Source organism: Lithobates pipiens, unplaced genomic scaffold, assembly GCF_037356315.1.
Source record: "Lithobates pipiens isolate NorthernLeopardFrog02 unplaced genomic scaffold, aLitPip1_a1.2 Scaffold_18, whole genome shotgun sequence".
Taxonomy (NCBI): domain Eukaryota; kingdom Metazoa; phylum Chordata; class Amphibia; order Anura; family Ranidae; genus Lithobates; species Lithobates pipiens.
In genome coordinates, this window is record NW_027507758.1 from 512,301,596 (window position 1) to 512,329,322 (window position 27,727).

Sequence of the window (27,727 nt, forward strand, 5' to 3'; positions counted from 1 at the left end):
CAGGTAATTGGATAAGATGGCATTGATTTTGCAACTGAACCTTCAATAGCTGTTCCTCCAATCCTGGAATTAATTAGACATATATCCCCAAAGCGTACCAGGCAGAAAACAGAAAGTGACAGTGCAGTATTCTTTTTGGCTAAAAACATATACATTACAGAATACAAAGGGGTCTACTTTGGACTTACAGGAGAACACATCCTTTGATCATGACCAAAGGTGTGACAAGGACTTGTCTTTTGTCTAAGAAGAATAGCACGCATTATTGCAACACATGGGAACACACCATACTTTGGCAATTTAATTTATACCAATTCCATCCCAATGCAATAATGCAATGTACCTACAATGCAAATATGTTGCAATGCACATATGCATTCCCTTTTCCCTTAATTTCCACTCCCTTGGATTTCGCACGAAAGGATGACCGAGTGGACCCCTGACCCTTAAGCCCACCACCAGTGATTGCCATTATTTCATCTGTTTATGCTTGTTTAAAATCTCAAATTCAAATTGCTTATAATTCTCTGTGACAACTACTATTTCCAACATTTATGCTGAAGTTTCTGTAATACTAAGCTCTTGTATTTGTATATAAGCGACATTTTTTATTAAAAATGTATTCCATAAAAAAATAAAAACATAGCCATCCTCCCTTGCTCACCCTAGGATGGACTACGGACTATGGGATTTGTAATATGCATATAGCAGTGCACGTGACCACAATTAATGAGCTGTTCTCATGCATGCACAGTGAAGGAGGTGCCTACCTCCTTAAAGTGGATGTAAACCCAATGTCATCCGTTCTAAACTACTGCCATAGGGGTTATCTATAAGGATATACATGCCTCCTGCATGTATCTTTACCTGTCAAATGTCTCCCCTCTGTCTGTTATGAGACCCGAAAAACTTCAGATCCTGTGGGTGGGTCTGTTATCTGGAGCTCGGTGGGTGGAGTCATGATGTCAGTAGACACCCCGCCCACCTCTATGCTCCCCTTATCAATATGCATATTCTCCTGTGTATTTCTTACACTGAACTTCTGCTATGATCTCTAACATCCAGTGAAAAGACAGGAAAGTAACCACATGATTTCAGCATGCCAAATCATGCTGAGGTGGGGAACATCCAATCCTGGCAGAGCAGCAGAAGAAAGGAGTGGGGGAGGGAATTAAAAAATAATGCACGTCACTTAGGCTAGTGCACGAGATATGTAAATCACCTGTCACTCACAACAAGGGGGAGGATTTGACTTTTCTGTTTGTGAAGATTTGTCTCACTGAACAATAAAAAAAAAAAAGGGGGTAAATAAATAAGGTGCCCGATGGAAAGGTCCAACCAGCTAAGCTCAAGGATAAATGTTGTATGCCTAATTCCTGAGAAAAGGCAGGATTTTAGGGGAATCAGAGGTGGCTATGCTCTTGTATACAGTGGGACCATGAAGAACGAATGTAGCCTCAATAGAATTTTTATTCTTAAACCAGAGTTTAGTGTTACATTTTAACAACGGACAATGTGAATGTGGTAACCGCAATGAGTGCGCCCTTAAAGAGGAACTGCAGTCTGCTCACATAATTTGTAATAAAAACATCTTTGCCATTCTGAAGCTTCCCTCCAACCACTTTGTATATTATTTTATTTATATTGGAATTCTGTACTTGCCAAATATGCTGAAGAAATCTCCCTCCACTAAGTCTGGCTGCATCCATTTTAACTGTGGGCAGCTGAAGCTGCTGCCTGTTCACTTCCTGGATTTACACAGACACACAGCTCCAGCTCTGGAGCTCTCATTGGCCCTCTTATGACTCACCCCCTCCCTTTCTGGCAAACTCTCAGGAGAGTGAGAGAGAGCAGTGCATGATGTCATAAGCCTAGGCTTTTTACCAGACTAGAAACAGGAAGTATAAGGTATTTACTGGCAGAAAAAAAAAATGCTTTACCATCCAAAGTTAAAACAACAAGGGCAGAGGATTTAATAGATGGAAAGATGAAAAAAAGTTCCACTTTAAGGTTTTATTCTTTCAAATCTATTGGATATATATCAAAAGTATTGTGAAGCATTTGTATTTTTAGTCATGACGTGCTTTAAAAATAAGATTATTTATTACTGAACTTCTGTCTGGAGTGAACTCTTGAAGTAAATGTGTTTGTCTGTTTTAAATTAGACATAAGGAGCTAAATATATGAGGTAATCCCAGTACAGCCTCATGGACAGTGTATGTCCTGTTTAAAATACCCTGACAATTGGAGATAACGAAGTGAAGAAGCGAATGAGCATTACACATGCAGTTTGTTTTAGATGGAGTTTCCAGTAAAAGCTGTGACCACGCTGTCGATGTGGTGGGCCTAATTCAGTGAATTTGTTTATGCATTCTTCTCCTCAGGAGTCAATGATCTACAAGGCCTCATTATGAAGGCACTTCTGGTTTCTGTGGCGACTCTGATTAACTTGCTGCTCCTGATACTGCTGGGATCTGGCTATTGTCAGCACATGGCGGATGAGTCGTGCTCTGTTCAGATACTTGTGCCGGGTCTAAAAGGTACTTTGTTCAGTTTATTTGCTTTGCTTTGGGAGTTTAGGCAAAAAATTATCAAGTTGCTGATTTGTTTCAAGTTCATTGTGTTTTTATTTTACTAAAATAGTCAGATGTATCTTGACAGTTTAGAAGCTTAAAGTAATTGTAAAGGAAAAACGTTTATTTAAAATAAAAAACAAACATGTTTCCTGCTCTGTGCAGTGGTTTTGCACAGAGCTGCCCGATCCTCCTCTTCTCGGGGGAACTCACCGGTGCTCTGGGCCCCTCCCCCCTGCTGAGTGCCCCCATAGCAAGTCGTTTGCTTTTGGGGCACTTGTGCATGCTCACAAGCGAGCCAACTCTTGTGTCCATAAGACACAGAGAGTGTGGCTCAGCTTAGCCCTGCCCCCTGCTCCCGCCTCACTGGCTGTGATTGACAGCAGCATCTCAGCCAATCAGGAGGCAGAGCCTCTGGTCTCATGCACATTGCTGGATCAAGGAGGTTTTTTACCTTCATGCATAGAATGGTAAAATACCTTCAGCCTGTACAACAACTTTAAAGTGTAAATGTAGATAGATATAACAGCACTCCCCCTCCTTAAATCCAGTTATGTGTTATTAAAAATAAAACTTAAAGCCTAAGTTTGATCATTTTGTTTTAAATAAGCAGAAGGGATGGTACTTGCATTCATTGAGAAGTGTCCCTTGTGCTGGTGGCTGCTGTCTTAGTTGAAATCTTCTGCCCCCTCTCCATACTTCTGCAGCGGTAATCTGGTGCTATGAGAGTTAATACAGCTGCTGAACCTGTTATAGACACTCATCAGGAGTGCTGACTATGACTGCCCTTTCTGCCCATCCCCACCATATCTTCCATCAATTGATGGAATGGGAACTGAAATGGGGGACCGGAAGTTGGAAGCGTCACAGGAGATGGACAGCGTGACAGGAGGGGGGCAGCAGTACAGGACAGGGGCAGTGCCACTCTGCTCACACACCCCTTGGGAATGACCAGTCCTCCCAGATCTCACCTATCCTTCAGCGACTCCTTCAGTTGGTGTTAGTGTAGAGTATCTGGTGCCAGGAGGAGAAGCTGTGTCCCAGGCAAACAGAAGATTAGAGTGGGGGGGTTTACCCTGACCTCCTCCTTCTTCCTTCTTTTCTGTGGCCCGCCGCTGGGCACCTTTGCCTCACCCACGCTACACAGACATGCTATTCCTCATTGGAGCCTGTATGACACTGCTCCACCCTTCTCTGCATCCTTGCAGGTTTACTGCCCTGCTTGCTTACTTCTCTCTCCCTGGTCTGTCAGTAGCTAGTAAACAGCAGGCAAACTAAAACCTCTCTGCTACCGAGTGCAGATTGGAAGTTTTCGTTTTCTAGCTGGAGGGCAATGAAGACAGGTATCATGAAAATTCTAATCCTCAGCAAGTGGGGGTTTTAGCGACCCCCCCCCCCCCCCCCAAGCCTGGCGTACTAAGGTCGATGCTTATGCTACCTTTTGCTGGCATCAGCCCTGAGGGCAGGCTACAGAAGATTTAAACTAAAAACAGCAGCCACAATGAAAAAGGACATTTTTGTTATGTATCTGGTGGACAAGAGGTGCAAGAGAAGCCTCTTCAGCTTGATCTCCAACACCCCTGGCAGTGGTGACAGGAGATGTGAGGACACAGACTGGCATGAAGACCTATGAAGCAGGCAGTGCCAACTGTTTGTTGCAGGATACATATGACTGTGGATCACCAGACAAGGACCAGAAGTCGGAACACTGTGATACTTGATTAGAAGACAGGAGAAAAGCCAGGACACAAGTCAAAAGGTCATCAGCTGCTGGACAGCATGGTACAGAAAAGTAAGGCATAGTCAGGATACAATCCGAGGTCAGTTCACAGCCTGGAATTGAGGTGCAGGAACGTAAGGCAGAGGCGGAGTCAGGATACAATCTGAGGTCAGTTCACAGCCTGGAATCGAGGTGCAGGAACGTAAGGCAGAGGCGGAGTCGGGATACAAGCCGAGGTCAGTTCACAGCCTGGAAGTGAGGTGCAGGAATGTAAGGCAGAGGCGGAGTCAGGTTACCATCTGAAGTCACAACAGGTAGGCAGTAATCCAAAAACAGGTCAAAGTCAAGTCGGGTCGTGCATGAGAAGGCAAATGTAGCAGGTCAGAACACAAGTAAAGTGGGAACTAGCTGGAGACCACTCAGCAGTTCATATCATAATCCATCTTAACCACTTGCCGACCGCCGCACGACGATGTACGTCCATTTTTTGAAGAGGGATATCTCGGTAACGGCAGCAGCTGCTGCCACAACCGAGGTGTCCATCTCTTCAGGCGGCGGTCGGCTGTACGATAACGGTGGTCTCCGCAGCGGATTCGCCGCGAGATCACCGCTATCGGCAGCGGGAGAGGTGCCACCCCCCCTCCCGCCGCCCTCCCGCACCTTCCGCCGCTTACCGGAGCCGTCGGTAGCGGCGGAGGCGATCGGGTCCTTCTGTCGGCTGGGCATAGAGACAAGTGAGGCTAAGATGGCCCCCACTCGTCTCTATACCATAGGAGGGCGGAAGCGACGTCAAAACGTCACTTCCGCCCATACCTCTTAAAGGTATATTTTTTTTTTGAAATGTCAGATTTTTTTTTTTTTTTTTTTTTTTTTTTTGCATTTTAGCCCAAATATGAGATCTGAGGACCTTTTGACCCCAGATCTCATATTTAAGAGGACCTGTCATGCTTTTTTCTATTACAAGGAATGTTTACATTCCTTGTAATAGGAATAAAAGTGATCCATTTTATTTTTTATTTTTTAAAAAGTGTAAAAATAAATAAAATAAATTAAAATAAATAAGAAAAAAAAAAAAAATTTTTTAAAAACACCCCGTTACGACGAGCTTGCGCACAGAAGCGAGCGCATACGTGAGTAGCGCCCGCATATGAAAACGGTGGTCAAACCACATATGTGAGGTATCGCCGTGATCGGTAGAGTGAGAGCAATAATTCTAGCCCTAGACCTCCTCTGTAACGCAAAAAATGCAACCTGTAGAATTTTTTAAATGTCGCTTATGGAGATTTTTGAGGCTAAAAGTTTGACGCCATTCCACGAGCGGGCGCAATTTTGAAGCGTGACATGTTGGGTATCAATTTACTCAGCATACCATTATCTTTCACAGTATAAAAAAAATTGGGCTAATTTTACTGTTGTCTTATTTTTTTATTCAAAAAAGTGAATTTTTTCCAAAAAAAGTGCGCTTCTAAGACCGCTGCGCAAATAGGGTGTGAAAAAAAGTATTTCAATGACCGCCATTTTATTCTCTAGGGTGTTAGAAAAAAAACAATATAAAATGTTTGGAGGTTCTAAGTAATTTTCTAGCAAAAAAAACTGTTTTAAACATGGAAACACCAAGTCCGAAAAAGAGGCCTGGTCCTTAAGTGGTTAAGCAAGCCATTTGGCACCAATGCCAAGCCACTGCTTAGTGTGCACGCTAATACGTTTGTGCGTGCGTATTGCAGTGAGTTTTTGCAAAAGTCTTCTCGTTCTGGTATGTATGCACTGGACTTTTCTTACGACTTCCCATTTAATGCAAGTACTGTCGCTGGTGCTGATATTTTTTAAATGTAACGGTCAAAAGTACCGTAAATTGTCCTTCTGTGTCCCACAAGAGAAGTATGGCCAAAAAAGCTTTTGGCTATACTTCTCTTTTAAACCGTTCCACATTTTGTCTTTATACTTGTCTTTTATAACCCCCTGCACAGCAGCAATACATGCAAATACAATGTGTACAAAACTGTGTAAGTAAATCTCAAACAATACACCCATCAGTTGCGTAAATCACACATTAATACTATACCATTGCTGGTATGATTACACAATGCAAAAATGTATTATAAACATTAATAGTGCATAATAAAATCACCAACGCCTTACACTAGCAAGTGAGTCAAGCCACACTTAGTAGATCTCTTGGGGAAGATATTCCTGGTGCTTAGTATATATGTACTTGGAAACCCGGTTGTTGACACAACCACAAAAGGTAACAAGCAGATACAAATGGAAGAAGAGGGGGCCTCCATTGTGTAAAACCATTTTATTAATTTAAACTCTAAAAAACAATGCACTTACAGTACATATCATAATAGGCATGTATCTCATAGCATAGGACCATGAGGTGCCGCTTTGAGCGGAAATTACATCACCTGAAAGTTCCGCCCAACATGTTTCATCACAAAACATGGATGTCATCAGGTGCAGGTTAACCTAAATCTCTGAAAGAGATATCAGTGGACGGGTACACAAGACAACTTTGAATTTCTGACAAGATCAACAACTTTTTTTGTCCTTATTGAACTGATATAGAAAAACACTTACAATGGTATATTTAAGATTTAGATACAGTGCTTTGAAAAATTCTAGTCATGTTACAACCAAAAACGTAAATGTATTTTATTGGGATTTTATTTGATAGACCAACACAATGTGGCACATAATTGTGAAGTGGAAGGAAAATGATAAATGGTTTTTCATTTTTTTTTACAAATAAATATGTGAAAAGTGTAGCGTGTAGCCCCCTTTACTCTGATACCCCTAACTAAAATCGAATTGCCTTCATAAGTCACCTAATTAGTAAATAGAGTAAATAGAGTCCATCTGTGAGTAATTTAATCTCAGTATAAATACAGCTGTTTTGTGAAGCCCAAGAGGTTTGTTAGAGACCCGTATGCCACGTACACACGATCGGATTATCCGGCGGACTTGGGCCGGGGGACCGGAGTCCCCCGGACAATCCACCCGTGTGTGGCATCCGGCGTTTTGACTCAAGTTTTGACTCAAAATTGTCCGCCCTAGTAAAAGAGCAGAAGATAGTGGAGGAGTCTGGTGAGAAGACCCCCGAAGACAGAAGAAGAGAAGATCCCCGGAGCTGTCTAATAAAGGTTTTTAAAAACCTGTGTTGTGTTATTTTTAATGTACACTTTTTTCCCCCAGGTGAATGGGTAGGGGTACATCATACCCCATACTCATTCACATAGGGTGGGGGCGGGAATCTGCGGGCCCCCTTATTAAAGGGGGCTCCCAGATTCTGATAAGCCCCCCGCCCGCAGACCCCGACAACCAACGGCCAGGGTTGTCGGGAAGAGGCCCTTGTCCTCATCAACATGGGGACAAGGTGCTTTGGGGTGGGGGGCCGCAGGGCCCCCCTTCCCCAAAGCCCCCCATGTTGAGGGCACGCGGCCTAGTACGGCTCAGGATTGGGGGCCGCTCGCTCGTCCCCACCCCCTTTCCTGACTGGCCGGGTTGCGTACTCAGATAAGGGTCTGCTATGGACTTTGGGGGCCCCCCCCACGCTGTTTTTTTGGCGTAGGAGTTCCCCTTTAAGTCCATACCCGGTGACGGGGTAGAGAGGTTTCAATCTCGCCGATGGAGGCGGCGACATTGATCTTCTTCGGTAGTTACGTCTACCTGGAGCCAGGTTCAAAATGAACGGACTTTACTCCTTGTGTGGGCAAGTCCGTTCATTTCAAAAGTCTGGCGGACTCCCGCCATAGTCTGGCTTGTCCACAGGAAAAGTCCGGTCGTGTGTGGGCAGGTCCGCTCGTTTGGAAAGTCCTGCGGACCTCCGCTGAAAAGTCCGGCGGGTTGTCCGCCGGATAGTCTGATCGTGTGTACGTGACATTAGTGAACAAATAGCATCATGAAAGCCAAGGAACACACCAAAAAAATAAACAAACCCTGCTCCAATAAAAATTGATTAAATAGCTATAGAGCTGCTCCCCAAATACTGTAGACAAGTTACTGTGCAATGTGAAAGTGTTAGAGAGGGCAATAAATGTGTGACAATATAATAAATGTGCTGACAAACCAATTTCAGACCATAAGACATGGAATATAGTGAGATAACAAATTTGAAAAGTGAAAATATATATAAAGTATTTATTAAAAGTCCATAAGTCTTCAGTGAATAAACTTCATGAATGAGTTCAAATGTGCAAAATAAAGTCCTTCACCACTTGATAAGAAATCCAAATCACACCCAATGTGTTCAAATGAAAAACCTTCTCACTAGATGTCCATGACCTCTTTAGTTAAAAAGAAGGTCTGGGAACGCTTAGATTGGATTCAGGAACAAGTAGACTAGGGATGAATCAGGGATCGCACGAATGCTAATGGGAACCACACACTGCTCTGATCACGCTGCGAGATTGGCGTGCGTTCCACTACCACTGAGAGACAAGCTTGGACCCAGAAGTGATGTGACCGGAAAGCGCCTTGACGTACGTTTCGTAATGCTACGTCATCAGTGAGTCATCCCCGTTGCCGGGACAAGGCACTGCAAAATGTAAGCAGGCATTTGTATGTTTCTACGAGTTTTAAAATAAAGCAGTATTATGCTATTGGTTCCCCTCTTGTCTTTCATCCCCTACGGGCAACCGTGGTGGAGAGGACATTACAGTCCAGAAGCTCCCTGATTCATCTCCAGTCTACTTGTTCCTGAATCCAATCTCTGCATTCCCAGACCTTCTATTTAACTAAAGAGGTCATGAATATCTGGTGAGCGGGTTTTTCATTTGAACACATTGGGTGTGATTTGGATTTCTTGTCGAGTGATGAAGGACATTTTTGCACATTTGAACTCATTCATCAAGTTTATTCACTGAAAATGTATGGACTTTTAATAGATGCTGTGTATATATTTTCACTCTTTAAATGTGTTCTCACTATATTCCATGTCTTATTGTCTGAAATTGGTTTGTCAGTACATTTATTATATTGTCACACATTTAGCGCCCCCTCTAACACCAGATAGGTCAGGGATAAAGTTGTGGAGAAGTTTAAAGACACGTTTGGGTATAAAAAAAAATATCCCACATTTTGAACAGCTCACAGAGCACTGTTCAATTCATCATCCAAAAATGGAAAGAGTATGGCACAACCGTAAACCTACCAAGACATGGCTGTCCACCTAAACTGACAGGCCAGGCAAGGAGAGCAATAATCAGAGAAGCAGCCAAGAGGCCCATGGTAACTCTGGAGGAGCTGCAGAGATCCACAGCTCAGGTGGGAGAATCTGTCCACAGGACAACTATTAGTCCTGCACTCCACAAATCTGGCCTTTATGGAAGAGGGGCAAGAAGAAAGCCATTGTTTGAAAGAAAGCCATAAGAAGTCCCGACTGCAGTTTGCGAGAAGCCATGTGGGGGACACAGCAAACATGTGGAAGAAGGTGCTCTGGTCAGATGAGACCAAAATTTAACTTTTTGACCTAAAAGCAAAAGCTATGTGTGGCAGAAAACCACACTGCACATCACCCTGAACACACCATCCCCACCGTGAAACATGGTGGTGGCAAGATCATGTTGTGGGGATGCTTTTCTTCAGTAGGGACAGGGAAGCTGGTCAGAGTTGATGGGAAGATGGATGGAGCCACATACAGGGCAATCTTAGAAGAAAAGCTGTTAGAGTTTGCAAAAGACTTGAGGGTGGAGGTTCACCTTTTAGAAGGACCACGACCCTAAACATTCAGCTAGAGCTACAATGGAATGTTTTAGATCAAAGCATATTCATGTGTTAGAATGGCCCAGTCAAAGTCCAGACCTAAATCCACTTGAGAATCTGTGGCAAAAAATGAAAATTGATGTTCATAGACGCTCTCCATCCAATCTGACAGAGCTTAAGGTATTTTGTAAAGAAGAATGGACAGAAATGTCACTCTCTAGATGTGCAAATCTGGTAGAGACACCCCTAAAAGGACTTGCAGCTGTAATTACAGTGAAAGGTGGTTCTACAAAGTATTGACTGGGGGGCTGAATACAAATACACACCACACTTTTCACATACATGTATTTATATGTAAAAAATGTTGAAAACCATTTATTATTTTCCTTCCACTTCACAATTATATGCCATTTTGTGTTGGTCTATCACATAAAATCACAATAAAATATATTTAAGTTTTTGGTTGTAACATGACAAAATGTGGAAAATTTCAAGGGGTATGAATACTTTTTCGAAGCACTGTACATCTTACAAGTGCATAAAAATACTACATTTACATTTGCTTTTACAGGTGAAATGGGAGAAAAGGGAGAGAAGGGTGCACCAGGGAGACCAGGCAGAGTCGGTCCACCAGGAGAGAAAGGTAAGTAGCCCATCTTCTCTTCTAAATACAGGACATTATAGTTTTGGACATTTGTAAAGCATAAAATAAACCTTTCACAAAAAACATGAAGATGTTGTTGTCAGCAGCATATGCTATAGACATTTGCCTGGAGGGTGGAAATTAGCCAACACATTTTGGAGACTAAGCCCTTGTACACACGGTCGGAGATTCCGACGGAATGTGTCCGATCGGACCGTATTGTCGGATAATCCGACTGTGTGTGGTCTCCATCGGACTGTTTCCGTCGGAATATCGGACGGACCAAGTTTTCCAACTTGTCTATAAAATTTTCCGACAACATGCTCCGATCGGACATACTCCGATCATGTGTAGCCTACTCCTAAGGACAAAGTGCCACGCATAATGGACATTAATTGGGACTTTTAACGAAGCCATGGCCTGGTAAGGTCATGTGTTTCCATCCCACGGGACTTTAAATGAAACCATGGCCTGGTAAGGTCATGCGTTTCCATCCCTATTATATAAAAAAAAAGGGGGAAAACAAGGGGAACAAGGGGGACATTGGGACTTTACATGAAGTACGTGGTAGCAAGAGAACAGAAGGTGAACTAATAGGAATTTTATTAATCGTTGCAGTTGAATTTACAAGAGATAAGTACAATGATAACCAAAGTAATAAACAATACATGATAATGGTAATAGTGATAATAATAGTACAACATAATAATAACATGAATATCGCAAAATATCATAATAAAACTCCAAAGTTCACCACAGCAGGATTGAATAAAAGCATATGTAGCATAATGCCTGCAGGACCAAGGTCTTTGTGCACCAATTAGGACAATGTATAGTAACGTCAGAATCTGAATGTTTTCAAAAGAAGCACAGCATATGATAGCTCTACTCACGTTTTGTGGCCTTTGTACCACTCATCAGGAGCAGAGCACGTGTTCAATCTATAATAAAGAGTAATACGATATTCAGAAGTAAGGTAAAGTAAATTAAAAATAAAAATAGTAATAAAAACGCATGTCAAAGGGTGGGGTAAACAATTCACCCACACCTAATACATGCTTACTCACTTAGGTGAGTGCACTGATGGTCTAGTAGGTGGGTGCCGCAAGCCGTTCAATATACACCCCCAACCGGGAGCCATGGTGGGTAGCTCAAAAGGCCGCAGCACGCGCAGGCATAGTCACCACGAGGCACTTCTATAGAGAGAGTGAAAAATTAGAACCATTAGGCCGCGTACACACGCGGGGACTGTTCGCTCAACTTTGTTCGTCAAACAGTTTCAGCAGACAGTCCGCTCAAAATTAGCATGGACGGACTTGGCCACACACGATGAACGAACAGTCCGCTGAAACCCTGCGCGATGACGTGAACGGCACGTACGACGGGACTAGAAAACGACGTCCTATACACTGCAATGCAACCTTCGGCGTGTAAATCCTTTCTGAGCATGCGCGGAACTTAGTTTGACGAACAAGCCTACACACGCGGGGACTGTCCGCTCAAACCAAGTTTCAGCGGACAGTTTTTCGGGATTTCCGAAAAACTTTGTTCGTCAAACTGTCCGCTGAAACTGTCCGCTGAAGCCCACACACAAGCGGACTGTCCGCTGAAACACTGTTCAGCGGACAAAGTTGAGCGAACAGTCCTCGCGTGTGTACGCGGCCTTAGGAGATTTGCGAGATGTGGAGAGAGTAAAGGGATAAGAAAGATGATTAAGGAAGCTGAATGTTAAAAAGAAAAGGAAGATACAAAGGTGAGGGCTCACCGAGCAAAAAAGTGAGGGGACCAAACATAGCTGTGAATATAGGGGTGGAATAATAAGTGAACCACCGTGAACATACACTAGGTGAAAGTAAAAAACCAATGACGCCGGTAAATGGAAGTGCGGTGGTGCCTGCTAGTCTCCCCCCATCCTTTGCGTCATTGGACGCCCGATGGGTGGATACGCCTCACTGTGCGTCGACGTCACGCAATTCACGCAGGATGTGCAGCGTCCTTTTATTGCTGCTACGTCCTTGCAGTTGAGTTTTACACACTGCTGGCATTATGGGGGTAGTTTGGAGCCGCCAGACCAGAGATACATACTATCCGGCTGGCGGAAGCCCTTCTCCCCCCACCCCCCCATGCGGCGTTATGGTGGTGGGACGACTTGTGGTGGTACTCATGGGGGCGGCTCTCCAGGAGGTGTGGTTACTCGAGGCTTCTTATACACCAGATCACATGCAGTCTTTTAATTTAATCTCTCACTCCTTCACTGCATTCCTATCCCTAATAAGTACCACCTCACTTCCATTTACCGGTGTCATTGGTTTTTTACTTTCACCTAGTGTATGTTCACGGTGGTTCACTTATTATTCCACCCCTATATTCACAGCTATGTTTGGTCCCCTCACTTTTTTGCTCGGTGAGCCCTCACCTTTGTATCTTCCTTTTCTTTTTAACATTCAGCTCCCTTTGACATGCGTTTTTATTACTATTTTTATTTTTCATTTACTTTACCTTACTTCTGAATATCATATTACTCTTTATTATAGATTGAACATGTGCTCTGCTCCTGATGAGTGGTACAAAGGCCACGAAACGTGTGTAAAGCTATTATATGCCGTGCTTCTTTTGAATACATTCAGATTCTGACGTTACTATACATTACCCTAATTGGTGCATAAAGACCTTGGTCCTGCAGGCATTATGCTACATATGCTTTTATTCAATCCTGCTGCGGTGAACTTTGGAGTTTTATTATGATATTTTGCGATATTCATGTTATTATTATGTTGTACTATTATTATCACTATTACCATTATCATGTATTGTTTATTACTTTGGTAATCATTGTACTTATCTCTTGTAAATTCAACTGCAACAATTAATAAAATTCCTATTAGTTCACCTTCTGTTCTCTTGCTACCACGTACTTCATGTAAAGTCCCAATGTCCCCCTTGTTCCCCTTGTTTCCCCCTTTTTTTTAAAGTGCCACGCTTGCTCAGATCAAATTCCTAGACCAAAGCTTTTGGCTACTAGCCTGAATGTAGTCCCGTTGTAATGAAATAACGTCATCACGTTATGAACAACTTTGTCCGACCGTGTGTATGCATTTTCGGACAAAATCCATCGGAAAAAATCCAACGGATTTGGTTGTCAGAATGTCTGACCGTGTGTACAAGGGCTTAGATGTGCCCCTCTCATTGGGGCTGTAAATGATACAAAATATAACCATAACTGGTAAGGCTAGGTTCACACTGTTGTGGGTAGTCATTGGTGTGGAACAGTGTGGAAATCGCACTTACACCTTAAACCACCCTCAGCCAAAACACACTACTCTTTTGCATATGTGCAGGTCCAGCATTCATTCTTAATGGCATCCCCACACATCTGAAAATGCAGTGTGTTTTCAGGTTTGGAAAATTTCCCTGCTGCTGCGTTTTTTAAATAGATACAGGGACCTTTGTGCTGCGTTTCCCATAGGTACAGCATCCCAGTCAAATGAATAGGCTGCTGTGCCCATGCAAATGCAAGCCGTAGCGAAGGCATAGATGTGAATCTAGCGGTACCCATGTATTCATAACTTTTCTCCTCTAGTAAGGAGAAAAAGATACAATGTATCTTTTTTCTCCATTCAAGAGGAGAAAAAAACTGGGGTGGGCTGAACACTGACTGTTCATTGTGATAGTCAATCAGAGGCTATCACAACAATCAAGTGATTGGGAACCAGGGCTCGAAACGGCTTCCGATAGTTAGTATGGGACTCTCAGTGAGATCCCGGTCTCTGTGGAATGTTCTCTCAGCACAAACACAGCACAATAGATTGTTGGGCTTTTCCTTATATTACATAGTTATAGTAAATCTAAAGAAGATTGTATGGAGATTGTACAAACAAATTATATAGTGTAGCTTTAGATCAACCGACCACTATGCAGTGCCTGATTGGATACACGTTGATTGGATATATTAGGTGGGTTATCATATAAATCTAAAGTGTACTAATAGTGTATGGTCAGAATGTAATGTGTTTATAGTGACCCTAAGACATGATTTTAAAAAGATTCTCACCATGCTGCATTGCAAATTATATCTACCACCGGTCATCTGTTTCTGTACTGTATGTAGCTCACCATATGTGTGACTATAAATCAAAGAAGAATAGGTTGGGACTTTACATGAGACCACAACGACAGTACATTGGTCTCCATCCCCAATAGTATAGGATCAGGATGGGAGATAGGGGCAAGAGGGGCAGTTGGGACTTTATATGAAACACAACACTACAGCATAATGAGTCATTAATATAAAGGTAAAGAAAATGGATATTTATTAATATCCTATAGGAGCATAGTGCATTGATGATACAGACATTATGATTCATACATACATTATACAGTAAAACATAATGCTATTAAATCACATTAATAATAAATAATAATATAGTAGACAATGTAGCATCTGATCACTGATAATAACATAAACATAGTATGATGGTATTGAGGCATAGAAAATTGCTGTTCATTGGGTGGGGGGCACCTATTGGGAGGCTGGACTATGCCATGAAAAAAGCAGGGTTTGCCCCTTGTGGTTGTCTTCTTGCCCAACCATTGATGTTTTGCTTACTTTGTTTTTGGCGACTCTATGCGCTTGGATGAATGTGCCTTTGAATTTTGAATGCATTTTACTGGTTTATTGTATGTAAAATACTAAATATAAAATGTGATGAAACGTAAAAAAAAAATTTTTTAATCAGACGATAGGTTATAGCAGGCGAATATTTGAAAAAAGAATAAAAAATAGGGCCCAAATTGGTAATGTGGATGTCATGGTCAAGCTTTGTAAATTGCCAGGTATCGTAATGGTCTTTTTTAACATGAACCAATTACAGCCAGTAATGTTCTGTGCAAAATCTTTTTTTAACGGTATTAATGTTTGTAAGCAGTCAGGGGAAAGATTTCTTACTTACAAACTGAAATTTTTAATACTCAAGCTCTCTTAATGTATGTTAACAAGTCAGAGGAAAATTCATGGTCGGCCATAAACCCCAGCAAGGGGCCGGTCAGAGCAAGCGATTCCGAGGAATAAAATAGAGCTGACTTTATTGCTTTACCTTTTAGTGCATGGGCTTTGATAATAGTAACATAAAGTCTAGTGGAGAGGTTTTATTGAAGAACCCGCTTCCCCGTCGTGTGCTGTTTTTCTGACATCTATAAAACGTGACATTTCATACATCAAATTAACAAGAGAAGGCACTACTGCATCTGCTTAAGCATTATTTCTTTATAGTCTGCCATTCCGTCCAATGCTGGGGATGCTGGTGGAAGTAAGATTTGGGAAGGTTATATTTATTCCGGGCCATAGAAAACAAGATAAATACACAAAAATGACTGCCCAGGATGGATGCATCCCATCTGTTAGTTATTACAGTTTTTTATTAATGTGTTATTCTTGTCACCACTAGAGGGAGCTGCAACCCAAATACAAGATTCTGATTTGAAAACCTTTACATTGCACAGACTAAAGTATTTTTCTTACTTTCTTTTCTTTTATATTCATATGAAAATAATCTGCTTCATGTGAACAATCCCATCAATATGTGTTAATTTTTTTTATTTTTTAAATCGTGTTTCTTTTAATGGTTAGTATTCTATATGTACCTAGGGAAGACATATTTGCTTATTACATATGTAGCACTACTTCAAGGTTAGTAATGCTGCATATTGTGGCATGTGACGTCAGGACGCCATTTTATTTGTTTGATAGATGCATGTTTGTTCTAATTACATGTGAGTGTGTTTCTTGTACTTTAAAGTGCTTTTTGTTTTTAAATAAACTTACTGCACTATGGTAGCTTTTTAGTTCATACTTCCATGAGGTGCTAAACTGAATGAGTTGATCAATCTATCCGAGGATGTCCATGTTTTGTTATGAGATATGGAATTCATGGGGATTATCCAAAGGCATGGCTAATTTCCTTATTATTTCCCAGGGTCGCAAGGCTACTGCTGGATTGCAGATGAAATTTGGTCCACATCTTATGCCGCGTATACACGAGCGGACTGTATGGCGTACTTAGTCCGTCATACAATCCGACGGACAGTCTGTCATACTTTCGACTGAACGGACTTGACCACACACGGATGCACAAACAGTCCGTCGAAAGCTTGCGCGATGACGTGTACAGCACGTACGACGGGACTAGAAATAGGAAGTCCAATACACAGCAAAGCACCCTTCCGCCGTGTAAATCCTTTCTTAGCCCTTCGAACTAGCCTACTGACGAGCGGATTGTCCGCTGAAACCAAAGTACGACGGACAGAATTTCGAAAAATCCGAAATACTTAGTACGCCAGAGTGCACGCTGAAAAAGTCCGCTGAAGCCCACACACGAGCGGACTGTCCACTGAAATGTGTTCCGACGGACTAAGTACGCCATACAGTCCGCCCGTGTGTACGCAGCATTAGTTGGGGATTTGCTGCACAAGGCTCAGTTTGCATCTATGCAGTTTACGATTGATGCATTCTACAGTGCATTTTGCAGTGTGTTTTTTGTGTTTTTGTACGCGTGTTTTTCATGCGTTTTGCTGGGATTTTTTTTTCTGACATGCATTGTGATTGACGATGGATCTACACTGTGGGACATTGTTTTTTATTTTTTAATAAAGGGAATTGTCAAAAACTCGTAAAGTGTCTATTTTTACAGTTTTTTTTTGGTGAATGGTTAGGGTATTATGTTCACATTGGGGGGAGGGGGTGAAGGATATAGGGGCTTCCAGATTCCGAATAAGCCTTCCTCCCGCAGACCACTGGCTAGGGTTGTGGGGAAGAGGCCCTAGTCCCCATCAATATGGGGAAAAGGTGCTTTGAGGGAGGGCAGAGCCCCCCTGCCCCAAAGCACACCCCCATGTTGAGGGCACATGGCCTGGTATGATTTGGGGGATTGCTCACTTGTCCCCTCCCTTTTCTGACCTTGATAAGGGTTTGGTATGGATTTTTTTTTTAATTTTGGCGTGGGGGTTCCCCATAAAATCTATACCAGACTCGGAGGGCCCCACACGTTTTTTTTGCTGATTTTGTATTGCAGGCAATTCTCGTTTTTACATTCAGCTGTCAGTGGGGAAGCCTGTTGACAGCTGATTACTCATCGGCTGTTAAGGACACGGTGGCCCGCTCCTTAACAACCAGATATACACCATCTGTTATGGAGAAAAAAAAATGAAAAAGATTAAAAATGCATCAAAAACGCAACACTTGCATTTTTGGTGCAAGTCCATTGTAGTCTATTACACGCAAAATTTAATCTGCTGCAGGAAACAAAGTCCCTGACCCTTTCCAAAAATGCAGTGACTGAAAAACACATAAATGTGAACGTGTAGGAAACCATGTTAAATGGACTGTTGTGTGTTTCTGCAAATGGCAAAACGCTCTAAAAAATGCATAGCTATGAACCAAGCCTAATGGCTATAACAGCTTTAAGGCATTTTTAGATCACTCTATAATTTGAGGGTAAGCAAATTAGCCCCGTCACTGTGGTGTTGTGTGTATTTATCTATCACACTGAAAACTGGTGCTAGGATTCTTTAATCTTAACTATCCAAATAATATGTACTTATATGAACTTTGATCTTATTATCTGTTATTTTAGGCGCTGCACACAGGTGCTGCACAGTGGTTGTACCTTTCTGTTTTTCTCTTTGGTGGCCTATAGACCCTAGGTGACAATTGATTGCATAAATTTAAAGTGCATCTATGCCAACACTGGACGTTAAACGATACATTTTTTTCACAACCTTTTTGTTTTTTTGAACGCTATTAGCGATTTTGCATTGAGGTAAGGGTATAAAGAAGCAATGGAGTAGTTGATGTTGTGCCTTATGGTTTTGGGGATGTGAGTTTTGTGCAGATTGGAGGGGGGTGTTTCTCACTCTTCCAATTGTGTGTTTGTTGGGAATACAAAAAGTAGTTATAGTGTTATATTGAGTACACAATGCTGGAATGGGTAGAGGTTTTAGAATATCTATGTCAAATAGATGATCTGTTGTGGAGATACCCCTGGCTCCTCCATAAGGAGTAAGCAGCATGTTGCTGACCTTGTGGGAGCTGAGTATTTCTCATTATGAAAAGATATTTGGATATGTAGGGAAGATAATCACATTTCTACCTAGTCTGCAATTTAGTAAGGCCCTTCTGTTCATGCAGTGGAGTTTTTCCATGAATGTGCCAGGGATTGATACATGTAAAGCTCTCTGAAGCACTAAGAATCCTTGCAAGCACTGTGTCAAGTATCCCAAAATAATTCTAAAATTGGAAAATAGAACATAAAACCAGAGCATGGTGATTATTGCAGGCAAATAAAAAATATGCAGCTTATAGGAAGATCCTGCTCACGCTGTCAATGTGAAGCTGATTCAAATTCTGCAGTGGCTTCACCCCTTCTCATTACCTTGCATGTCTGAGTCTGTGGCATCTTCACACAAACAGCACAGGTAGGATCTTCCTACAGTTCCCCTCATTTAATTGCAATATTTGTGGGTGTTGAGGATATTACGCCAAAGAGTTTTTGGCCCAACGGTAGACTGTTTTGTTAAGCCTGATTTCAAGCTTATGGATTATAAGTGTAATGTTTTTTTTTAAATGGCAATAAACTATGCGATCTTCAAAATTCAGTGTGCTTTGTTTTTACATTGTACAGCCAACAGTTTATAGACCAAGAGCAGGCTTTCCACATGCTTTTGGAGTGTGTCTGTGGAAATTTGTGCCTATTCAACTAAAAGAAAATTTGTGAAGTCAGGAACTGGTGTTGGATGACCTGGCTTGCATTCAACATTCCATTTCATCCCAAAGACGTTCAGTAGGGTTGGGCTGTGTGCAGGCCACATGATTTCCTCCCCATCCAAATGTATTAAACCATATCTTATGGAGCTGACTTTATGCACAGGGGCACAGTCATGCTGAAAAGAAAAGGAATGTTCCCCAAACTGCGCTGAAATGTTGGAAGCCCACAGTTAAAAAAAAATATAATAAATATAGTCTGTAAATACTTTATGAGTGTATATTTTACACATTTTATTGACATTTAATTAAGATAAAATATATTTATTATTATTCCTAATTATGTAGATGCCTAATCCTCAATGCATTGGCAGCGCGTGTCCCTGGCCCAGTTGTGACAGCAGCACATATATTATACCTTGGATCATTTACTCTTCTACATAGAGAATTGATGACTGTACCTGTTCCCTGTGCTCCCTGGGGTGCCTCAGGCAATCATTATGGCCTTTCTACATTCAGAAATAGCGCAATAATTGCCTACAGTGCTCTAAATTAAGAACATTGCTTTTGATGTTTGGATGGTCTATAGCCAGCCTTAATCATATTAATATGCAAAGCCAATGTTACCTAACAAGACTACAAGACCACTTGCAGGAATCTGACATTTATGGTTTTGTTTTACAGGAATGGTGGGTGAAAAGGGAATGAAAGGAAGCATGGGTCGCCATGGTAAAATCGGCCCCATTGGTTCTAAAGGTATTTAATTCTGATGCCAGATTACACTATATGCCTGTTGGTATGGTAAGCTGAAATACAGTACATTTTTGTTCTTGGGTTTAGATACACATTAAAGGTAGCTGGAACAAAACAAGCAGGAGGACAAAGGTCTAATCAATAGTATTGCCTGTAAGGCTCCCTGCTGCTGATCTTTTCTCCATCACTAACTAATCATGCCTTTTTGTGCACTGTCTTTCTTTGCAGAAGTGCCCATCTTTGTAGATGACTTGTAGATGACCTTTGTAGATGGTGGGGAAGTATTCAAGAATTCAATATTAGGCAATATGCCATTTGTTAGAAACTCTATTGATGTTATAAAGCACTGTACAAACTGTTGGCACTATATAAATCCTGTATAAAAATAATAATAATTTATATATTTTTTTCTGAGCAACTATGTTAATCAAACAAAAAAGCCCCTTAAAAAATAATGATAAAGGCTTTATCCACTTTTGACCTGCGGGCCCTTCCCTGGTCACCTCCATCTCAAAGACCACCCCTGACTACTCCTGCTTACCTGACCCGACATCTTCACTGTTTATGCGATAGATTAATCATTCCATGTGGGCTGCCACATCAACTATGACACTTCTATCCTGACTGCACCATTTCACAGGCTCAACTTCATTTCCCTTCATCCTCTGTTTATAGCCACTGGTGGTTTACTCAATTCCAACTTACTGCCGTTCTCCATAAATTTAGGAAAGAAACCCACCCAGTCCTCAATCTCACCCAACTGGAAGGCTTTCTCTCCCGTAATGTAACTCTTGACCACACTTTATCCCAGTTATGTAGAATTTTGAGAGGGGGTCCTTCTAGAGGGGATCTCCTTTTTCAATCAAAATTTCCTGGTACCTCCTTTTCTGAAGAGGATTAGAAGAACTGTTTAATTTTTACTCAAACTGTCCATATATTCATATTTATAGGAAAAAATTCTACAAGATTATGTCATTATGGCATCGGACCCCAGTTGACCTTGGCCGTATATACCGTCCGTGCCACCTCCAACATTTGCTGGAGATGCCAGGAAACTGAAAGTTCATACCTTCACATTTGGTGGGACTGCCGCTTGCCCTTACCATTCTGGCAAAATATATTCCTTTCCTACAACTCCATGTGCATTTCTGATATCCAGCCTACCCCAGCCATTGCCCCATTGTCGATGATCCCTGCGTTCAGCTCCAAAATTAAAAAGGGCATTTTTCAGCATTATTTACTAGTGGCTAGGTTGGCTATAGCTCAACACTGGAAATCTACCTCCTCACCTCACCTCTTGGAATGGGCCCATATTTTAAACAGGATCATGGCAGTGGAAACTTTGGTCACATATAATGGCCCCAATCTTAAAAAGATATGCACAACGTGGACATGCTGGGGGGTTTTTTCGTGATTTTTTCACATTCCGAGCCCTAGTGGCAAAATAATTGGTTCACTCCTCTTGAGGTTTCTTTGAGTGTTTATTTGGATTCTTTATCCCCTTTTTAGTCACCCATTTCCTTCCTCCTACAAATCCCCCTGTAACACTTTCAAGGTATCCTTTTTAAGTGATATGTTTCCAACAATTGGTTTTCTTAGTGGATTTCAAGCATCCTGCTTGCTACAGGGTCATTGTATATACATGGTATTATTTCAATCTTAGATATCCTTTACAAATACATGCTTCTTGTTATAGTATTGTAATCACATGCACCTTTGTATATTAGTAATTTGAAAAGCTTCTTGAATAAGCAGCTTTTGCCAAAAAAAAAATAATGATAAAGCATTGCAATGCATTTTACTTTTCAGGTGAGAAGGGAGATGTTGGTGACATGGGTCCACCAGGTCCAAATGGAGATCCAGGTATACCTAAGATTTTCTGAATTAATAGCATGGTACTAAAGATATTCACTGACTTAATTTAATCTACTTTTATTTCCAGTGTGATAGTTTTTCCTGAAAGTGTCAGTTTTTTGTGCATTAAAAATCTGCCATGCCCTAAAGTGAAAGCGGCTCTTCCAGTCCATACTCATCTGTCCCCAAAATCCTTAGTATGTGGCCTTCTCATCTTGCCAGTTCATGTTCACTGCAATCTTTATTTGGGTCCTATTGAGATTCTGTAATCCAACAAAGTCATCTGCAGTTGCATTCTATTGCCTGAATCTTACATTTTAGAAAAGGTGGCTACCTTGTTTAAAGCTTTTATCTTCGCCCAGTCTTGCAAGTTTAGCATCTTTAGCCATCTTGATTGCTTGTCCTGTGATGTCATTACTCCCACGCTTGTGCAAAGAAATTTCATCCAAGTACCATGACATGCAGAGAAGATAGACTGAGCCATGCATGTCCGACTCAAAGTATATTTAGTAGAAAAGGAACTGGCAGGTAGAAGAGGAACTTTGATGGTAGAAGAGACATACCAGCAAATTTGAATTAAAAAAACACGAATTTTCAGCTTTAATAACATCCTCAACGAATACATTCCAGGGACCAAACCTTTATTTACTTTAGGGTCTAATGCTGCCACCATATACATTTAGCCACATTGCACTTAATATCTTTTCCAAATCTCTTGTGTTCTTTTAGCCTAGAAGACCGTTTTTGCAAAAAAAAAACACTGACGAGAAATTGCACCAACAGAATTTACAGCAGCTGTGCATAGTAATCAGCTTCTAACCTCAGTTTGCTCAGATGTGCTTCAAAAATGAAAGATAGAAGATGATTGCTATGGACAACTTCTCCAGATTCTGTATGTGCCAGTTTTGATAAATTTCCCTCACTGCATTTTGTTAACTATTTGAGTTCAATAATTGCAATAATAGTATTTAGAATTAATTCAATTATTTTATATTAATATTTATAGTTTTCTAAACTTATTTTTGTAAAATTTTAACCAAGAGACTCAAAGGTGATTGTTGTAAGCTTCCTTAGTAGTGTTACTTTCATAATAGTGTTATGGTTTGTCTCAGTTCCATCATTATCACTTTTGCAAGACAAATCAGTCTCCATATAAATGTGAAGAAAATATTAAGAGAAATTATGTGATTATCAAAAAGAAATGCATATACTGAATACTGTTATTACACGTATAACCAAAAAAAAAACAATATTTTTCATGACCTTAGTCTTTTAATTCAGGCTTTCTGCCTCAGAATCTAGGTGTATTGGTATTGGTTAAGAACACATTCCATGCACCTGGTTTTGTTGGGACATGTTCAACCATAATTTCTGCATATTTTGGGTGTACAGCCAATCTCAGATGGTTGGCACTTGGTATATGTAATGTATTGAATACAATTCATATGAGGATAAGCCAAGAAATAAGAAAATATAGTGATACCTGCTCTTCATTTTGCAGGGATACCCTGTGAGTGCGGACAGCTGAGAAAAGCTGTTGGAGAGATGGACATCCAGGTCACACAGCTGACAACAGAGCTGAAGTTTGTAAAAAATGGTATGTATTGATTTACCCTTGCAGCTGTACATCCATGCTGCTTATACGGTTGTGCTCATAATTTTACATACCTTGGCAGAATTTATGATTTCTTGGCCATTTTTCAGAGAATATGAATGATAACCCAAAAAAAATTTCTTTCACTCATGGTTAGTGTTTGGCTGAAGCCATTCATTATCAATCACCTGTTTACTCCAGAACCTTCACTTTATTCTGCGGTAGCCAATGACAGGTCAACTTGTGTAAGACAAAAACAATTCCATAGCTCAACTCACCAACCAGTCTGCTGACCAACCAAATTAACCTGTCTAACCGTCTGTTAAAAGCAGTGGTTTAGTTAGCACACATTTACAAACACATGTGAAAGCGGCAAGGCCTTGTCACGGCATCCTGTGTTGCTTGTAGTCCTAACACTACAAATGTATAATTGTCTCCACAGTGGAAGCACATGCATCTAATGGATAGGTGTGGTACATGTGAGCCAGGAGGCTGCCCAAGCCCCCTTAAAAGAACGGGAGCACGCTGGACACCCAGCAAGAGCACAATGGCAGAAAAGTTGCCCAGCATTTGCGTTTGCAAATTTGTGCTAACTAAACCCCTGCTTTTAACAGACGGTTAGACAGGTTAATTTGGTTGGTCAGCAGACTGGTTGGTGTAATGAGCTATGGAATTGTTTGTCTTACATGTATATGCCCTCCATGTGCTCCTTACTGTGAAGGCCAGTTATGGCTGTGGTCATTGGTCAGTGGCCAGTTGTTTGTTACTGTTCATATATATGGTCTGGGGACACGCTGGGCACCTTCGCTGCCATTGTGCTCTTGCTGGGCATCCAGCGTGCTCCTGTTCCTTTAAGTGGGCTTGGGCAGCCTCCAGGCTCACCTGTCCCACATCTATCTATTCCATGCATGTGCTTCCACTGTGGAGACACTTATAAATTTGTAGTGTTAGGACTGCAAGCAACACAGGGTGCCGTGATGAGGCCTTGCAGCTTTCACATGCGTTTACAAATGTGTGCTAACTAAACCCCTGCTTTTAACAGACGGTTAGACAGGTTCATTTGGTTGGTCAGTAGACTGGTTAGTGAGTTGAGCTATGGAATTGTTTTTGTCTTACCTGTATATGCCCTCCATGTGCTCCTTACTTTGATGGCGAGTTATGGGTGTGGGCAGTGGCCATTTTTTTGTTACGACTTGTGTTGTGACCTTGTGTTTTAGATCATTGTCATGTTGGAATGTCCAAGTACATCCCATGAGCAGCTTCCTGGCTGATGAATGCAAATGTTCCTCCAGTGTTTTTTGATAACATTTAACCTTTCATCATAGGCCTTGTTCACTCCTTTCCAAATGTAGCGTATATTGTTATGGCCAAAAAGCTAAATTTTGGTCTCATCACTCCAAATGACTTTGTGCCAGAAGGTTTGAGGCTTGTCTCTGTGCTGTTTGGTGTATTGTAAGCGGGATACTTTGTGGCATTTTATATTCCGGCATCTTATATGACATTTTATACAGTTCAACTACCTTTTCCCGCAGATCCTTTGACAATTATTTTGCTTTCCCCATAACTTAGAATCCAGAAATGTCAGTGCAGCACTGGATGAAAGATGCAAGGGTCTGTCAGGAGTCCAGAAACTCATTGACCTTTTATACATACACACTAATTACAAGCAAACAGATCACAGGTGAGAATGGTTACCTTTAATAGCCATTCAAACCCCTTTGTGTCAACTTGTGTGCATGTTATCAGGCCAAAATCACAGAGGCATGTAAACTTTTGATCAAGGTAATTTGGGTAGTTTCTGTTGCAATTATGGTTTAAAAAGAGTAAACAGAGTTGATTGATATTTAATGGCTTCAGCCAAACACTAACCATGAGTGAATTTTTTTTTGTGTTATCATTCATATTCTCTGAAAAATTACCAAGAAATCATAAATTCTGCCAGGGTATGTAAACTTATGATCACAACTGTATAGGCCTATTTAGCAAGACACTCTAAATTATTGAGTTCAGGTGTATCTAGTGAAGGATACTGCTAATGCCACAGCACACAAGGACAATTTAGCCAACTGTGTGCTTCCAACCATGTATCAACAGATTGGAGAAAGTTTTGGATCCAGCATGACTGTACTTCTGTGCACAATGCCAAGTCCAAAAAACATGGTTTCACAAACTGTGTGTGGAGAAACTAAAGTGGCCTTCAAACAGTCCTGACCTCAACCCCACTAAACACCTTTGGGATGAAATGGAACACCAATTGTGAGCCAGGACTTGTCCCACATCAGTTCCTGACCTCACAAATGCTTTTCCAACAAAATGGGCACATATTCCCAGAGATCCATTCCAAAATATTGTAAAAACATTTCTGGCTGCAAAGGGATGCCATATTTTTTGCAATAGGATGTCCAACAAGTGCAAATAGGTGCCCGCAAACCTTTGCCCATGAAATTCATTGCTCAGCAAAAATGTTATCAGTGGCTACAGCTAATGCACCATCATTACACAAGTCTGTGCTATTCCATATTTAAACAACTCTTCAGAAATATACAACGCATAATATAATGTATTTTTTATTTTCATTAACAAGTGCTTAAAGCAGAGCTCCACCCAAAAGGGGAAGCTCTGCTTGTTTGCCTCCTCCCCCCCTCCGTTGACACATTTTGCACCTTTTGGGGGGGGGGGGGGGGGCAGAGACCTGGTTTTGAACTCAGCAAACTCAGCTGGAAATTTGATTCCCCTCCCTTTTGCTCTGCAGCTGGCCCAATGAGAGAGCACAGTGGGCTTCCTACACGCGCAGTAGGGAATCAGCTATGAAGCCACAAGGCTGCCAGTTTCCTATGGCGATGGTGGCGGCAGCACCTGATAACCGACTGAAAAATCATTATAGAAGAAAATACAAATTTTATAGGGGACAGAAAAATCCCTGAAGTAAATTTTATATAAAATATATGAATATAATAAATATATCCGGCCATGCAACATGGTCTTTCATTTTAAAACCTTTCATCCCCAAAATATGGATTCAGAAGATGCAGTAACTGACTGAATTCAGTTGTGTAAATATTACTAATCTGTGTAATTTGGATCTTCCAGTCAGTAGTTCTAGGATCTGCAGCCAGTTTTATGTTTGCCCCTTATACAGTATATTCCTGAATCTGTCTGCCAGTACTGCAGGTGTGTTGTACTTGTGGCTGATGGACCATAAAGTTGAATAATTTGCTAATAGTTAGTAATTTCTGCCCTAAAGTAAAACCTGTACACTTAGAGATATTTGAGACTGCCAATGCTGACCTTTTTCTGCATTTACTACATGCCTGAATGTCTCTTGCTTAATTACCCAATGATTTTCTGGCCCAGAAACAACAGTGCTACCACTGAAGTTAGACCAAAATCGGAACGGTTGATCTGTGTACTCATTCCAGATCAGGGACTCAGAATATATATTATATAATATTGAATCTACTGTTCTAGCATGCCAGGCTGGTAACTAAAATGTGTACAGTGGGAGGTTAAAAAAGGCAGCCTCCATGTTTCTCTTATTACAGGTTCCCTTTAACTTTCCATTCCTGATTTTGGAGAACCTAAGTGTATCCTTTAGGGGCTCATTCACACCTCTCCAATGTAGTGAGAACTCATGTGTTAACAGAACACGTTACTGCATGCTACATAAAGAGTGGGTATAAACGGTGCAGCGCTTGAACATAAATCATACAAATGTAAATTAATATGAATCATAAGCTCTAACAAGCAGGGCCCTCTGATTCCCCCTGTCTTGAATTGTATTGTAATGTCTACCCTAATGTTGTAAAGCGCTGCGTAAACTGTCGGCGCTATATAAATCCTGTATAATAATAATGAATGAATGAATGAATGAATGAAATACTTATATAGCGCACAATGCGAACTGAATCGCCTCTAGGCGCTGTGGAATAATAATAAAGTGAAAACAATTATACATGTATATAAGAGAACTCATAGGCAGTTAATGTTTCAAAATTGAGTCCATATATTCGTGATTCAGATAATAATGATCAGTCACCCAAGTGGAAAAAAATAATTGTTGTGAAAGCTTTCTGCCACCAAATAAAGTGTAAGGAGGCTTCAGAACAATCAGACCCTATTTAGCATATACCAT

At 41.2% G+C, this 27,727-nt stretch overlaps 1 protein-coding gene across 3 annotated transcripts in view; it reads left to right on the top strand.

Moving 5' to 3' along the window:
* Positions 1 to 27,727, top strand: part of COLEC11 (collectin subfamily member 11) — an 86,305-nt gene that overhangs the window by 51,070 nt on the left and 7,508 nt on the right. For all 3 annotated transcript variants that reach the window (XM_077488738.1, XM_077488736.1, XM_077488737.1), the window contains exons 2-6: positions 2,385 to 2,540; positions 10,568 to 10,639; positions 20,079 to 20,150; positions 21,957 to 22,010; positions 23,503 to 23,598. In XM_077488738.1, coding sequence (XP_077344864.1) covers positions 2,411 to 2,540; positions 10,568 to 10,639; positions 20,079 to 20,150; positions 21,957 to 22,010; positions 23,503 to 23,598 — 424 coding nt within the window. In that variant the 5' untranslated portion in view covers positions 2,385 to 2,410. The remainder of the gene's footprint in view (positions 1 to 2,384; positions 2,541 to 10,567; positions 10,640 to 20,078; positions 20,151 to 21,956; positions 22,011 to 23,502; positions 23,599 to 27,727) is intronic.